Source organism: Balaenoptera physalus (assembly GCF_965194825.1).
Source record: "Balaenoptera physalus genome assembly, chromosome: 16".
In the NCBI taxonomy this organism is placed as follows: domain Eukaryota; kingdom Metazoa; phylum Chordata; class Mammalia; order Artiodactyla; family Balaenopteridae; genus Balaenoptera; species Balaenoptera physalus.
Genome location: NC_138898.1, coordinates 48,721,938 through 48,736,104, shown reverse-complemented (window position 1 = coordinate 48,736,104; position 14,167 = coordinate 48,721,938). Strand labels below are relative to the sequence as shown.

Sequence of the window (14,167 nt, the reverse complement as noted above, 5' to 3'; positions counted from 1 at the left end):
ATGTCCTTTATATATAACAAATGACATAAAGACTTTTTATGGTCCAGAATCCAATCCGAGATACCATGTGTATTTAACTGAATTTGTTTTCGTCAGGAAATATTTTAAGGGAGCTGGAACCCTTGCTATTAGCAAATCCTTCCTTTAACATAACACATTTGCTTAACTGTCCACTGGACCCTCAGTGGAAGGACTGGGTCGAAAGAATGTCTTCTAGAATATTCACCTGTGCTTATGGGTGAGGAGGTCTAAAAGCATTTAAAACCAAGTGTATTCAATTGTATGGACTGCATGCAAGAGAGACCGTAAGACTGTTAGGGAAGATTCATTCTTCCTGGCTCTACTGAAGAGAAAAGGTTGGCGCGTGAGTGACGTGGCGCTAAATTTTGGCTGGTTGGGTGTGTAGTTCGGACGCATCTGCCCGATAACCAATGCACTAAGTTGCAGGTGTCCATTCCCAGAAAGCAGACCTTGCATTTCTTCATTTTTCAGACGATGGTCACAGTAGCTGTGCTTTCTTTGGCAGATGTGGTATTGGAAAAAGCCATGCACAAGTGCATCTTGAAGCCCCTGAAGGGCCACGTCGAGGCCATGCTGAAGCACTTCCACGTGGCCGACGGCTCATGGAAACAACTCAAGGAGAACTTGCAGCTCGTGCGGCAGAGGAATCCACAGGAGCTGGGCGTCTTCGCCCCCACCCCTGACTTTGTGGACGTGGAGAAAATCAAAGTCAAGTTCATGACCATGCAGAAGATGTATTCACCAGAAAAGAAAGTCATGCTGCTGCTGAGGGTCTGCAAGCTCATCTACACCGTCATGGAGAACAACTCAGGTGAGGCCACACCGTCCGGGCTCTTGGCCTCACGATGGGGCTGGGACATGTCAGGCTTTCTGATTCCCAACCGCTCTTCCTTTCAGTTTCTTGACTTCACCAAGTGGCTCACAAAAATACAAGTGTTACTCTGGTGTCTGGCAAATTAGTCCACGTGCAGCAAACAGCACCAAAAAAGTAAGCGGAGGAGGGCAACAAGATTTTTGTACGATGTCAGATTATAAAAGATTTAGTTCAGGGTAGTGGATACAGAGTCAGTCTTGGGAGTCTGAGTTCAGATCCTAGCTCTGCGAATGGGTTCATTAACTGTGGGGCTTTGGCCACCATAATCAACCTTCCGAGCTGCGGTTCTGCACCTGTCGTGGGTATGACCCCATCCTTCCAACTAAGGTGCAGATTAGATGGGACAACGCATGCATAGCCCCAAGCATGGTGGAAATATTTCTGATTATTCCTGTTGTTACTACATTTTGGCCAGTGAGGGTTTGTGTCGGTGATTTACAGCATCTGTCAGAAACTTGGAGCATTCAGCTATAATGTGGCTTCATCATAGCCATTTCATTGGCTCTCCCTTCTTTGCTCCAAACTGATGCAGTGTAGTAGGAATTCACATAAGTCAGCCCTCGGGTTTCCCCTGCGCTGCTCCTTGTCGGTGCAGGAGTGACGCTGATTCATGGGTAGCCATGAGCCCTGCAGTGCTCCAGGTCTTGGGTGAGCCTTTTTCATTCCGTGGATGGTCACAACTTTTCCTCTGAGTGTAATCGCTTGATGCAGAAGCAGCGGAGAGAAAACACAGGCTCTGTCACCCATGGCTGGAGGAGGTTGCCGTGTGCAAGCACTTCGCAGATTGTTAGGCAGAGACGTTAACACACGCACTCCAGAGCTGGGGATGCTGATGAACGACATCGCTGCAGTTTGAAGCATGCTTCACACGCAAGAAGTGTACTTTCTGGAGTCCGTGAAATCGTTTATAAAACGTCCCCCAAATTGTATCTGCACAGGATTCTGTTCTTCTCAGGCACAGTTTCTCAGTCCCAGCACTAATGACATTACACCCGGAGAATTCTTCATTGTGAGGCTATCTCGCTTCCTGTAGGAAGTTTATCGGCATCCAGATGCCATGAAAAATGTCTCCAGACAAAGCCAGACTCCCCTGGTGGCGGGGGGGGGGGGGTGCAAAATCACCCCTAGTTGAGAATCTGCATTGTCATAAAAAGTAGCAGTAAAGACTAAACATTTTTCGCCAGATATTAATCGTATATATCTATTCAGTGTACACTGAATGAGTACATTTAACTCACATTGAAGACAGAGAAGGAACAAGTTATTCCTTGCTCGAGTTTGGTTCTGTCACTAAGTTTTGATTACTTTGCACAGAAAGCAACAGGAAACAAGACACAAAGGAGTAACAGCATTAAGTAGACACTTCCGCAAATGGTTTATCGTGTCACTTGCTAAAAAGTTTAAACTCTTTCAAAGTACTCTTTAAACTCTTTCAAAGTTCTATTGCGTAGGTTGATGCAAATCATGGAAATGGGGAGATTTCTATGATCCTGTGTTCATTGACTCAGACATTCATTCTGAAATTGTGAGTTAGGGTTGGTCTCTGATGTGGGCAGTGGGGAGAGGCCCAGGCCCTGTAGGATTCCAGAAACACCCATCTCTCTTTATGAATAGCTCACTTCCCCAGCATGACTCCTCGCTGTCTAATAAAAGCAGCAAGTAGGATATGAAAGGAAGAAATGTTGATAAAAATATCCCCGTCTGTCTCCCCCTTTCTTCCTACTCCAGGGAGGATGTATGGAGCCGATGACTTTTTACCAGTCCTGACCTATGTCATAGCCCAGTGTGACATGTTGGAACTGGACACAGAGATTGAGTACATGATGGAACTCCTGGACCCATCCCTGTTACACGGAGAAGGTAACAGGCTTTTGAAGAAGTGGGAGGATCTGGGGTGCTTTTCTTCGGTTTCATTTTCTTTTTTTTTTTTTAAATTGAAGTTCACGTGACATAAAATTACCCTTTTAGAGTGAACAATTCAGTAGCATTTAATACATTCACAACTGGGGGCAATCCTCCACCTCTTTCCAGCTCCAAAACATTTTCATCCCCCAAAATAAAATCCCAGGCCCATTTGGCACTTCTGTGGGTGCTTTTCTGACATCTTCAGGGTTAACGGCCATTTTAATTTTGTTCATTTATAAGAATGTGCTGACTTTTTTTTCGGATTACAAAAGTAATACATGTTCATCGCAGAAAATTTGGAAAAGTCAGAAAAACACACAAAAAATGCAACCCTGCCATAGTTATACTTCGCCGAGATTGGTTAAATGCAATAAAAAATACCGTTCAGTAGAATAAATGCAATTTTTTAGAAGAAATGGTTTCTTTGATTCCAAGGGGAAGCTATAAACTTTCTTTGGAGAATAATTCCACTGCCGGCACAACCGCCCGCTGTCAGCGAATCAGACAAAGCCCTGTCTTTTGTTTTCATCTTTATTTTTTAAATTTGGTTTTCAAGACGAAAACAGCATTAATTTCCTTTTCTATTTAAAAAAAAGAATCTGCTCATCATTAACATAAAACTACAGAGGAGTAAAATCTGGGCGGTTTGCTTTTAATTTACTTTGTCCGTTCAGTCTCCTTCTTGTATCCACATGTCTTCGCGGGAATTCCTCTCCTTACACATTTATCACAGAAATAATTGGGGTGTTTGTCACTGTGACGCACAGGCTTGGAATAACTAGGACTCTTGTGTGACCTTGTCTTCTTAAAGGGGAGCAGATCGGAGCCTATTCATCCTGGTGCATCCTGACAGTCCATTTCCATGTGTCCCTGTTGGAGCCCAGATAGACCCTGAGTGATGAATTATTGCATAATATTTTTTCTCTCCAGTGAGTTTTAGTCTGGGCTTGAGTAAAAAGGTCCATCCACGTGCTGATGGGATTCCCCAGGGAATGCATCATCCCAGGTTTTTCCCTGGAGGAAACTGCAGTGCAGTGTCACCCCCGAGTGTGTACATTCGTTCACTAAGTCCCCAGTGCCTGGCTTTCGTTCAGAGTGTCTGACCTCCAGGGAGCCCTGAGGGTCCCCCTTCCGTCCCTGTAGGGACAACGCTGACTCCGGACCAGTGATGAATATCTTCATCCTGTGAACGAGCCTCTCCATCCCTTTACCTCTCCCCCATTTATCTCCCCTCATTAATATTCACGACGCAGAGGCCAGACCCTCTGGCCAGACCCTGCCTGGGGCATTCCTCCCCTGCTCTGCCCTGGGATTTCCAGGAGGGGAGAAGCATGTGGCTCTGTCCAGGGACCAAGAGGAAACATACATTTGTCTCTGTCCCATGCTTTCCTTTCTTCCACTGCATTATTATTATAATTTTATATGCATCTGGGATTATTTTGAGCTTCAGTCATGTTTAATTCTAGTAAAAAGTGTGCTGAACTCTTGGGGCTTTGGGGGAAGGGCATGCCAGTTTCCCTCAGAAAATTACCATTCTGCTGCTGACAGAGTGTGCTTAGGACAAACATACGCTTACATCATGTGGCCTGAGGGTCGAGACAGCCACTTCCTGCCACCTTTCCCATCGTTTCCCTGGAGCGAGGCACTGCCCTGGCCACTATGTCGGTGACAGATGGGCGGGTGGCAGTCCTCAACTCCAGGAATCACAGAGAGAGACAAGGACCCAGCTAGCAAAACTACAGCGCAGCCAGCAAGCTCAGGTTTTCAGTAGAGCCTGCATCCACTCAGCCGTGTCCTGGTTTCTCTGCCTTCTTCCTGGGAAAGCAGGGCGGCCCTGTCGGGCGGCCGTGGTTGCAGACCAGGCCCGCGCCTCAGACCGGGGCTCTGCAGTCTGGGAGGAAGAGGCAGCCGAGCAGAGATGCACTGCCGGTCCAGCCCTGCATCCTGCCCTACTGCCCAAAGCCCTCTTTGGTTTGCGGGACAGCAGCCCACATCTGTTTTCTGCTGTTTAAGCAGGTAGTTTCATTTGCGGAAAAGGCGTCATAGAATCCCTTTTACGTGCACAGCCCTGCTGGCAGGGTTAGAGTTTTGCAGAAATTGAAACCTTCCTCTAATTGCATCCACATGTTTCAAAGTGTGGTCAGTTTTGTGCTTCCAGCATTTGGAGTTTTCTCCATAGCGGCCTGAACTTGGAGCCATGGAGTCTAAAATTTGACGTTCAGAGGAAACAGTCCCCTCCCAAGCTCAACTGTCATGGTCCCTCCAAGTCTGAGCTCCAATCCTGACACCTCCACAAGCCTCTCTTAAGTATTAAGTCCATATTGGTTTCTCCTGAAATCCTCTGTGTGGCATTTAAATTCCACACTACTGAGTTTCCCACTCAATCATGTGATTTGTTCATAGGGAAAATATTTAGTAAAAATCAGCCACTCAAAGCGCTGTACTCCAAATCTCTGCCAGTGACCTGAAAGCCACAAAAGTGTGTTTCTTTCTCAGTCTGAGTCACAGGGGGGCGTTCAGTTCGTTTGTTAGATGGTGGACCAGTTGCCATCTTGAATGTTGTCACCTGTTGACCAGAGAGAAAGTTCTCCAGGGTCTTGTGTTAGCAGCTGAATACTTTGGCCATGAAAGAGATACTTGCAGACAAAACTCATTAAACCACAACTAACTTCTGGTCCCTGCATGAATAAACAGCCGGTGTCCGTTTTCTTTAATACATTTATAGAGCAGGGACTCTGATTCTAATTTTAACAAACCCACCCCTGCTCTGTACCTGGCTCACGGTGGAGATTCCATAGGTATTTGGACAAAGAACGTCTCTCAATTGATGATGTGCTGTGCCCAATTAGGGAATTTGTAATAAATGTTTGGGGCGCCCCCTAGTGTTTCTCTAGCATACAGCTGACAAGTTTCAGGAAGGCACCTAATTATAGTTCAGGACCGAACTGTGAACACACTTATGTTTCTCAGAGTGTTGTAAATCTTTTTAACACTCCCCCAAACATGGACGTCGTTCCCAAATGCACCAGCAAAGGGGCATCACTTGCTTTTCCTTGTAAATTACTCTTTCCTGCATGTCGTGTTATGAGAGCCCCCAGGTAAGGGTAAGAAAGGGAATCAGGAGGGAGAAGTTATTTTGAAGAATCCATATCATCGTGACTACACATGTATGTTGTGTATTCCTTTCAAAGTGTATAGTTTACTCAAAATTTAGAAAAGAGTAATTCCTTAAGGAAAAGCCCCAAAGCAGGTGTTGCCAGAAGTAGGTGGATTCCTATTCCTGTAGTAAAGGGCTCCGGCCTCAGAAAGGTGGACCCTGCCGTCCTCACACGCCTCCCCACCTGCATCAGGCCCCAGCACCCTGACCTTTTCTGGCAAAGCATGTTCACAATTGCGCTTAGATAATAGAGATTCTGTGTGTCTCACCCGTTGGAATGGAAATTCCATCAGGGAAAGCAGGGCGTGGTCCGCAGTGCCATGGGCGGTGGCCCAGGCCTGGGTCAGCCGTACATCCATGGAGACGGATGCAGGAATGGATGGGTTAGGATGTGCTCTTATGTGGTCCCTCAAGGAAATGCATGTGGAAGAGAAGGAAAAAATACCGAACCGCATCTCCAACTCTGTGGTCCCCCAACTGTTGTCCAACTGGTAAATCCCTGGAGAACTCATTCTTACCACCCTTTCCAGGAGGCTACTACCTGACCAGCGCCTACGGAGCACTTTCCCTGATAAAGAATTTCCAGGAAGAGCAGGCAGCGAGACTTCTCAGCTCTGAGGCCAGGGACACCCTGAGGCAGTGGCACAAGCGGAGGACCACCAACCGGACCATCCCCTCAGTGGACGACTTTCAGGTACGTGGCCGGCAGTGGGGACAGACTCCTGCTGCTTCCTTTGTCCTTGGGAAGCAGAGCTGGCTCACGGCGCACGCAGCTCAGGGCACCCGAGGGCCTCCCTTCGTCGGACCATCTGGTGGAAGAGGGGTATTTTAAACCACCCTCTGACCTTGTTGTTTCACTTCTCTGTTTTCCTTAAATTAAAAGAATATGTATATATGTGTGTGTGTGGATTTGGCCCAAGTTTTGCTGCCCTTAAGAAAACAGAGTCAAATTAGGGCAGGATTTCCTCCAGAACGTTCAGCGTGGATACTGACCACCTGAGCTCACAGGAAGCCAGAAGGAAGGATGCTCTCAGCACAGGTGGCAGATGGGAGACTGGGAGGTGGAAGCAGCCGTGTGAGGCCCTGCACTTGACCTGGTCTCTCTGAGGAGAGGGACGCCTCTCCTTTTTCATCTCGCCACCCCCCGAAACAGAAGACCCCAGCATCCCATCAGCAGCGTCAGCTCTGGCAGCCGGTCAGGGCCAGAGTTGAAGAGTGAGCATCTGGGCCAAGTCCTGCCTGGATCCCCTTCCAGAATTTTCTGTGCCCCTGAGCTGGTCTCTGGGAAGGGGGGTTCCCACAGAGCTTGCTTCCTAGAGAGGAGAGGCAGGTTGAGGCTATAGAAATCTTGACCCAACACAGGAACTCTTGATTTGCTCACAGTCTATGAAATGATGAGTAAGTCTGCAGATGTCTTCAGATAATATTTCAAAAGTTTCAAATAGGATTGTAAACCCCGACCGTGCTTTGTGTCCACGTGCCAGGTGGTGAATTTCCAAGCAGGACAGATTTGCTCCATGTCCAGATTCACCTTCCTTGCCCTTCTTGCCTTTTTAATGCTCTGAAAACACTCAAAAGGTACATTTGGTTTAAAGCCGCCCATCGTGGAAAGGCAAAGTCAGCAAGGTTTTCTCCAAGATAGGAGTGTTCCCAGAAATTCCTTCCCAGGTGCATAAATCTAAGGAGCAAGAAGGCATCCTGTGCGCCCCCCACCCCTTGGATTGTTGAAGAACCATCCACGTGTCGAGCGATTTAGCATCCGCAGGCCCTTGGAATGTGGCGACTGTTGGCCATCTGGGGAGGGGGTTCCTAAGGCCACACAGCCTCTGGGGAGAAGAACGGAGGAAGAGAAAGAAGAAGGGATAAAAACGCATCCTTCCACCTCCCCACCTGCCATTAGCCCCTTCCGCCGGTCCCCTCTCTCCATCTGGAGCTTCTAACCTAGAACCCCCAGAGTCCCCGCCTTGTGCACACCCCTCCCCACTGGCCTCACTCACCTCAGAGATGCACATCTTCTAAGAACAGACCCAAGATGGGAATTGTCAGCACTCAGCTTGGCTGTAGAAGCCAAAGCCAGGAAGCAAAGCTGCACTTGGAACTCCTAAGTCAGGGTCACAGACACACACATCTGCTCACGCTGGAGAGGCAGCACACCTCACCTCCGTGGTCGAGTCACCAGAACGCTGGCCCTGCTGCTCACTCGCTGTGTGGCCTTGGGCAAGTTCCTTAACCTCTCTGTGCCTCAGTTTCTTCACTGGTCAAACAGGGGTAGTGTAGGCCTCCTTCACAAGGTTTTTTTTTAGGAGTCAGTGAGTAAATGCATACCATATGCAGGCCATGTGCTGAGGGGGCGGTATGGGAGAGGAGCGGTTGGTGAAACCGGGCATGTGTGTACCCAAAGGTGCCCTGAAATGTTCCAGTTCAAGAGCGTCGGTGTTATCATCCGTGTGCAGGGTGCACTGGCCTTCCCAAGAGCTCTCTTTTCTATCATCTGAGGAAACCCTCAGGGTAACCGTGTAGGACCCCCGGCAGAGAGCCCCACTCCCCGTTACTCCTGAGTAGGGCGGCCAGATTTCGAAAAGGAAGATGTATTTGTTTTCTGTCTGAAAATCAGATTTAACTGGGCGTTCCTATTTTATCTGGTAACCCCACTCCTGAGGACGTAGAACTGCAGAATGACCCAGGGCCACAGAATCTCAGAGGGCCGGGCAGGAGCCTGGGATGCCCCGCACCTCGTCCGGGCCCCGGGTCGGTTCTGTTCCGTGAAGCCACTCGCCTGGTGCTACTCGCTATCCGGGGCCTGCAAACACCCCCCAGCCTGCAGCCCCCATCTTCACGGCACCACCCTGCACCCAGATGCGCCCTGCATCTCCCAGGCCTTTCCACAGAATCCACAAGCCCTGCCGACTTTCCCACACAGCACTCAGAGCCACCTTGTGTTGGGTTGAACCATGTGAAATTGCCAGTGGGGGAGGGGAAGGATGGTCAACCGTCCGCAGTATCTCGTGGTCCAGCCTAACGCCATCGCCCCTGCTTAGGCTTCGTAAAAAGGACTCCAAAGCGAATAGAGCGTGTGCTCTTGTGTCTACGTATGTTAACGTGTCTCCTGCTCCTGACTCCTGGCTCTTCTGACGTTTGGTTTGTTTTTCAAGCTGGGAATGAACCCGGTGTCAGATCTGGTTGACACTCTTAACCAGGGATTTCTCAGCCCAGCTTTATGAGAGGGACTGAAAGGTGAGAGCAGGGCTGAACGGACTTCCTCCTGCATCTTGTATTGGGGACGAATTAAAGTCCATGCAGTTGTCCCACCATCCCGTTTCACATCAGCCTCTTCCCCTGTACTTGGGGGCCTCGTGTCCTGACCCTGGACGTCCCGGCGAGGCTCACCCGTGAGGCCTCTCCCTGGCGTCCCCCGGCTCACCTGTGCCATCTCGCTTCCTCTTCTGACGCCACCCCTGCACCTCTCTTTCCACCTGCAGAATTACCTCCGGGTTGCATTCCAGGACGTCAACAGTGGCTGCACGGGAAAGACCCTCCTCGTGAGGCCTTACGTCACCACGGAGGACGTGTGTCAGCTCTGTGCCGAGAAGTTCAAGGTGGCCGACCCCGAGGAGTACAGCCTCTTCCTCTTCGTGGACGAAACGTGGCAGCAGCTGGCAGAGGACACGTACCCTCAGAAAATCAAGGCCGAGCTGCACAGCCGGCCACAGTCCCACGTCTTCCACTTTGTCTACAAGCGCATCAAGAAGGATCCTTACGGCGTCATCTTCCAGAACGGGGAAGAAGAGCTCACCGCCTCCTAGGAGACACGCGAGGCTTCCCAGTGGTGCATCCAAAGAGGGGAGTTAGGAACCTGGCCTCTGGCTTCCACGTGCTTGTGCTTGAAAAGCAGTCACCTCCTTGGGGACCGCTCGGTTCAGTGACGGAGCCATCCACAGGCCGACTTGGCCAAGGGCACCTTTAGCCACGACGCCCAAGCACAGTAGCTGAGGTTCATGAAACAGTAGGATCCGTCCTTCAGAGATGGAGAACTGCATCTGATGGTTCAGGTGTCCCGGGATCGTTTGCTGCCTACCCCCAGCCAGGTACTGGGTTGGCTCACGTGTATGTATGCGTACTGAATAAACATTTAAGGTACAAGCTCTTCTCTTGAGTTCAACAGCAGGCGTTTGACAAGACTGTCCGATGCGGTGCATCAAGGACCTCTCAGTTCAGTGGGTGCCTCCATCCTTTCCTTCCTTCCTTTCTTCTTTTTTTTTTTTTTTTTTTATGAAGAGCCTTTGCGTTTTTATATATTTCATAGAAATTTTTATAGCAGTTGCAGGTAAACTGTCAGGATTGGTTTTTAAAATATTTTTGTAACTTTAAGATATTCTATAATTATGCATGTGATTTTTAACATTTAATATGCAAAAAGAAATCTCTTGCTGGATTTGAGAGTATTGCATTTTAAAAGTCTCTCTTCTGTAACTGGATGTTTGGGCAACTTTGTGGGGAGAGACTGCTGGGTTTCTTACAGCGATGTATTACTGACACTGGCCACAGAATGCCTTTGGAAATCCGACGTACTGTTATTACCTTGTTCACGCTCAGTGGTATCGCGTTGTTTTGTGTTTTCACCAAGTAATGCTGGGGATCAGGAAAGAAATGAATGTAGAGAGAGGTCGAGAGGGAAATACAGACTCTAACAGAGGACTAAGGGGTGGAGTCTGCTGGTTCAGGCTCCTTGAAGGAAGTGGGAAAAGGAGATAAAAGGAACCACCTATGCTGAAAATACTGTAAATATGCAGTGAGATTTGCAAAATCTGTCCCATGTTATTTGCTTTCGGAAGCAATTTTGAAAACCCCACGAGGGAAAAAAAAAAAATAAGAACACCACTTTTTTATTTTCCTTTTCCACATAAATCAAAACTAACAGCATCAGATTATTTTGGGCAGAAACCACGTAATGTGAGTTTCACTGAGTTAAATAAATGCCATTTGGAAAGGAGTTTGCAAATGCACCAAAAAGCCAATCTGTGTTGTAGAATGTGTGGCGAAGTTAAATTTCTGTTTTACGAAACCTGTTTGGGCGGGGGCTGGGGGGGGCGGTTTGCACAGAGGATGAGGGTCTCGTATCAACGTAACAAAGGTAGTTACAAAAACATGTTATTGTACTGTGTAAGGATGCGTAGTCATCTAATTTTGTTGGCTTTGTACCTTGTACCTTTTTAAGCTTTTGCTGTACATGTGGAACCCTCAACACATACTGTGTTGTACTTCCTTTTGTAAATGATTTTTTTAATGGAATTTTGCACATAATACATTGTAATACTGTACGATAATCATGTGTGAAAATAATTCTTGAAATATTCTTCAGTTGTCTTTTTCCTTTGAGAAGCAGAATGTGATTATGCACCAGAGAATGTTATGTAAATCTGGAACCCACGCCAGTGTTTGTGGTTAGATAATCCATAGAGAGGAAACAGAAAAGTTGAAATTTTTTCAGCAAGCTCATGTTCTGACAGAAGCAGAAGGAAAAGATCGTGTTCTAACCTGAAAGGATTTGGTGTTATCTGGGACAGTCCTTGGCTTAGTTGGACCAAGAGAACATCACAGCTTATCAGAAGAGCCCTGCAGACACCCCGCCCTGGTCTCTCTTTTTTTTTTTTTTTTTTTTAATGTAACCTCCGAAGTGCCCCGGCTGAGAGTTCAGGGCTGTGTCAAAATCAACACGGCAGAGGCTGGCCTCTTCCTGGTGCTTGGCAATGGCTTGATAGGTCCTTGTTGACTGAACGAACTTTCTAACCCGTCAGTAGGATGGATGCTTAAAGATCAGAACTGTGTCTGAGCCGACTGCCTGCTTTGCATATTTACCATGAATTCAGAGTGACAATTCAGTCCCTGTAGTTTAAGGTCATCACACTCTCCTTGTCCTCCAAAGTCAGTACACTGCTGACTTAAAGCGGGCCACTGTGCCTGAATGGGAGACAGCCGGAGTAAACTTCAGTGAGATCAAAAAAGGATGCTAGTGCGAGCAGAAGAAAACATCACAAGACAGCCCCTGGTTTTGTCGTTGGGCAATGTTTCCATGCTAAAGTTACAGCTTCACATGCATCTTCACTTTTTTCCCCACGCCGACATTTCTCACTTCTCAAATTGCCAGGAAACAGATTTTGGGGCAGTTTGGAAGGAATAAGAGGAGAGTAAAAATATACATGCTGGGTGGAGGGAGAGGAAAATGTATTTCCAAATCTAAAAATATAAAAGTTGAATGCCAGCCAGAGGAAAGGATTTCTTTTTTTTTTTAATGTTATATGCAGTGCCAAATATTCTCTCCTCGGGGACGCAGAATAGAAATAGAAACCGTTCGAGTAGATCAGTATCGTGTGGAAGTTACAACTTTAGATCTGTAAGGAAACACAGAAGGCAGGAAACCCAACCATGAATGCTTTCATTCATAAATGCGGCTTCACGTCTGCCAGGCATCTCTTACGCCAGGCATCTCTTACCTCCATCTTTAAGAGACTGGAAATGAGACAGCACTCTGATTATCAACAACAGCACTGCCTGCTTACTCCCTAAAGTCTGAGAGGAAGGGCTACGTACATGGGACACGGGTATTCTAATCGCCTGGCAGTATCTGATGATAAAATCCTAAAAATCATCGTTTTTCAAACCATGTTCATGATGGTGAATTTGGGACCAAAAGTGTTGTTGGTCATTTAGTGAACCCTGATCAAGTTGGAAATAGCAGAAAATTCACATAACATGGCAGAATCCTAAAGGGATTGTAAAAAAAATAGAAGAGATGGAGGGAGGAAGATCTGGTGCTTGTCTCAGAGAACACGCTCTTATTTGAAAAAGATGTTTCCCTCCAACATGGAAGGATGGGTGGCATTTGGCACAAACATTTCCCCCATGGACTGACTTTGTCAGGAAGGTATGCAGGGGAAGTTTATAAAAAATTATTCAGAAAGGTCTGGGCCAATACATTTAATAAAGTAGTGACAAGGGTCTGCCCTCAGACCCCCACCCAGCAGGCACGTGTGCAGGGGGGCAGCTTCGATTGAACTGGAGGGTGGGGGGACGGCGACCGGACAGCTTCTTGTCTCTCGATGCTAATAAGCTAATCTTCCAGAGTGGAAGTTGCCTGAATTCTGAAGTTCTGTACGTAATAGACATTTAGAATATCATCATAAGAATGAATCTGAGTATTTCCTTCCACCAAACGCAGATCTGCTGTGGCGGATCCTGGACTCTGTCAGCCTGGAGGGGGAGGCGCTCAGGGCCCGTGGCGGGGAGAGGGACAGTGGCTGGGGTGGGTGGGTAGTGGGGACGAGGCCGGGCTCAGCTCGGGGCTACGGTTTCCTCCCTGGCCCGCATCTCTCAGCCCCCGTGGCCCCAGAGGTGACAGCACCTCTGCAACCAGCCTGCCCTCGGGCCCCTGGGGAATACATCACCTCACACAGCTGAAGGCAGTTCCCCCCCCCATTTAGCTCCATTCCTTCCCTTCCCTCTCCCAGGACCCTGGGGGGCAGGTTTTAGGTTTTAATGAGGTGGGCGGGCTCTGGCCTTGCCCTGAGGCCTGTCCACGATGCGCTCGCTTCTCCAGTTCTACCAGAGATGCAGGGTGAACCAGGCGCCCCCACCTACACCCCGCCCATCCGCTCTGTCCCCAGGGCTCAGTGTCCGCTGGTCCTATTCCCATCAGGTTCTCAGCTTCGGCAGCTTCTTCAGCTCACCTGCAGGCCTTTAAAACCCCGAAGGCCAGGCTGCCCAGACCATCAGAATCTCTGCACGTGGGACCCAGGCAGCGACTTTTACTGAAACTTCCAAGGTGATTCTACTGTGAAATCGGGGCTGAGAAATACCAGGATAGATCAAGACACAGGTCTTAGGAGAGAGACACACCTGGGAGAGGTAAGACTTTGTCTACAGCCCCTAACGCCTAATCAATTACAGGTTCTTGATCTTAGTCGGCTGATTTCAGCAAAAGACCATGGAAAATGTACTTGTAGCATGGCACTGTTCCATGGAAATAGGAAGCAAGCCACATAGATGATTTTAAATTTTCTAGTAGCCACGTTAAAAAAAAGAAGAAAAACAAATGGGTGAAATCAATAGCACTATATTACAGTATTACTAATAATTTATTTTAGTAATCTATTAGTAATCTATTTTATTATTTAACCCATGCTATCCAAAATATAATATTTCAACAATTAATC

The 14,167-nt window shown here is 47.9% G+C and overlaps 1 protein-coding gene across 4 annotated transcripts in view; it reads left to right on the top strand.

Annotated features, from left to right (window-relative positions):
- Positions 1–13,795, top strand: part of RIN2 (Ras and Rab interactor 2) — a 104,745-nt gene extending 90,950 nt beyond the window's left edge. For 3 of the 4 annotated variants that reach the window (XM_082431654.1, XM_082431652.1, XM_082431653.1), the window contains 4 exons: positions 527–832; positions 2,624–2,755; positions 6,488–6,651; positions 9,437–11,311. In XM_082431654.1, coding sequence (XP_082287780.1) covers positions 527–832; positions 2,624–2,755; positions 6,488–6,651; positions 9,437–9,760 — 926 coding nt within the window. In that variant the 3' untranslated portion in view covers positions 9,761–11,311. Of the gene's footprint in view, positions 1–526; positions 833–2,623; positions 2,756–6,487; positions 6,652–9,436; positions 11,312–13,650 lie in introns of those variants that run through there. The other variant, XM_082431655.1, reaches the window with a different exon arrangement.
- The last annotated feature ends 372 nt before the right edge of the window (positions 13,796–14,167 follow it).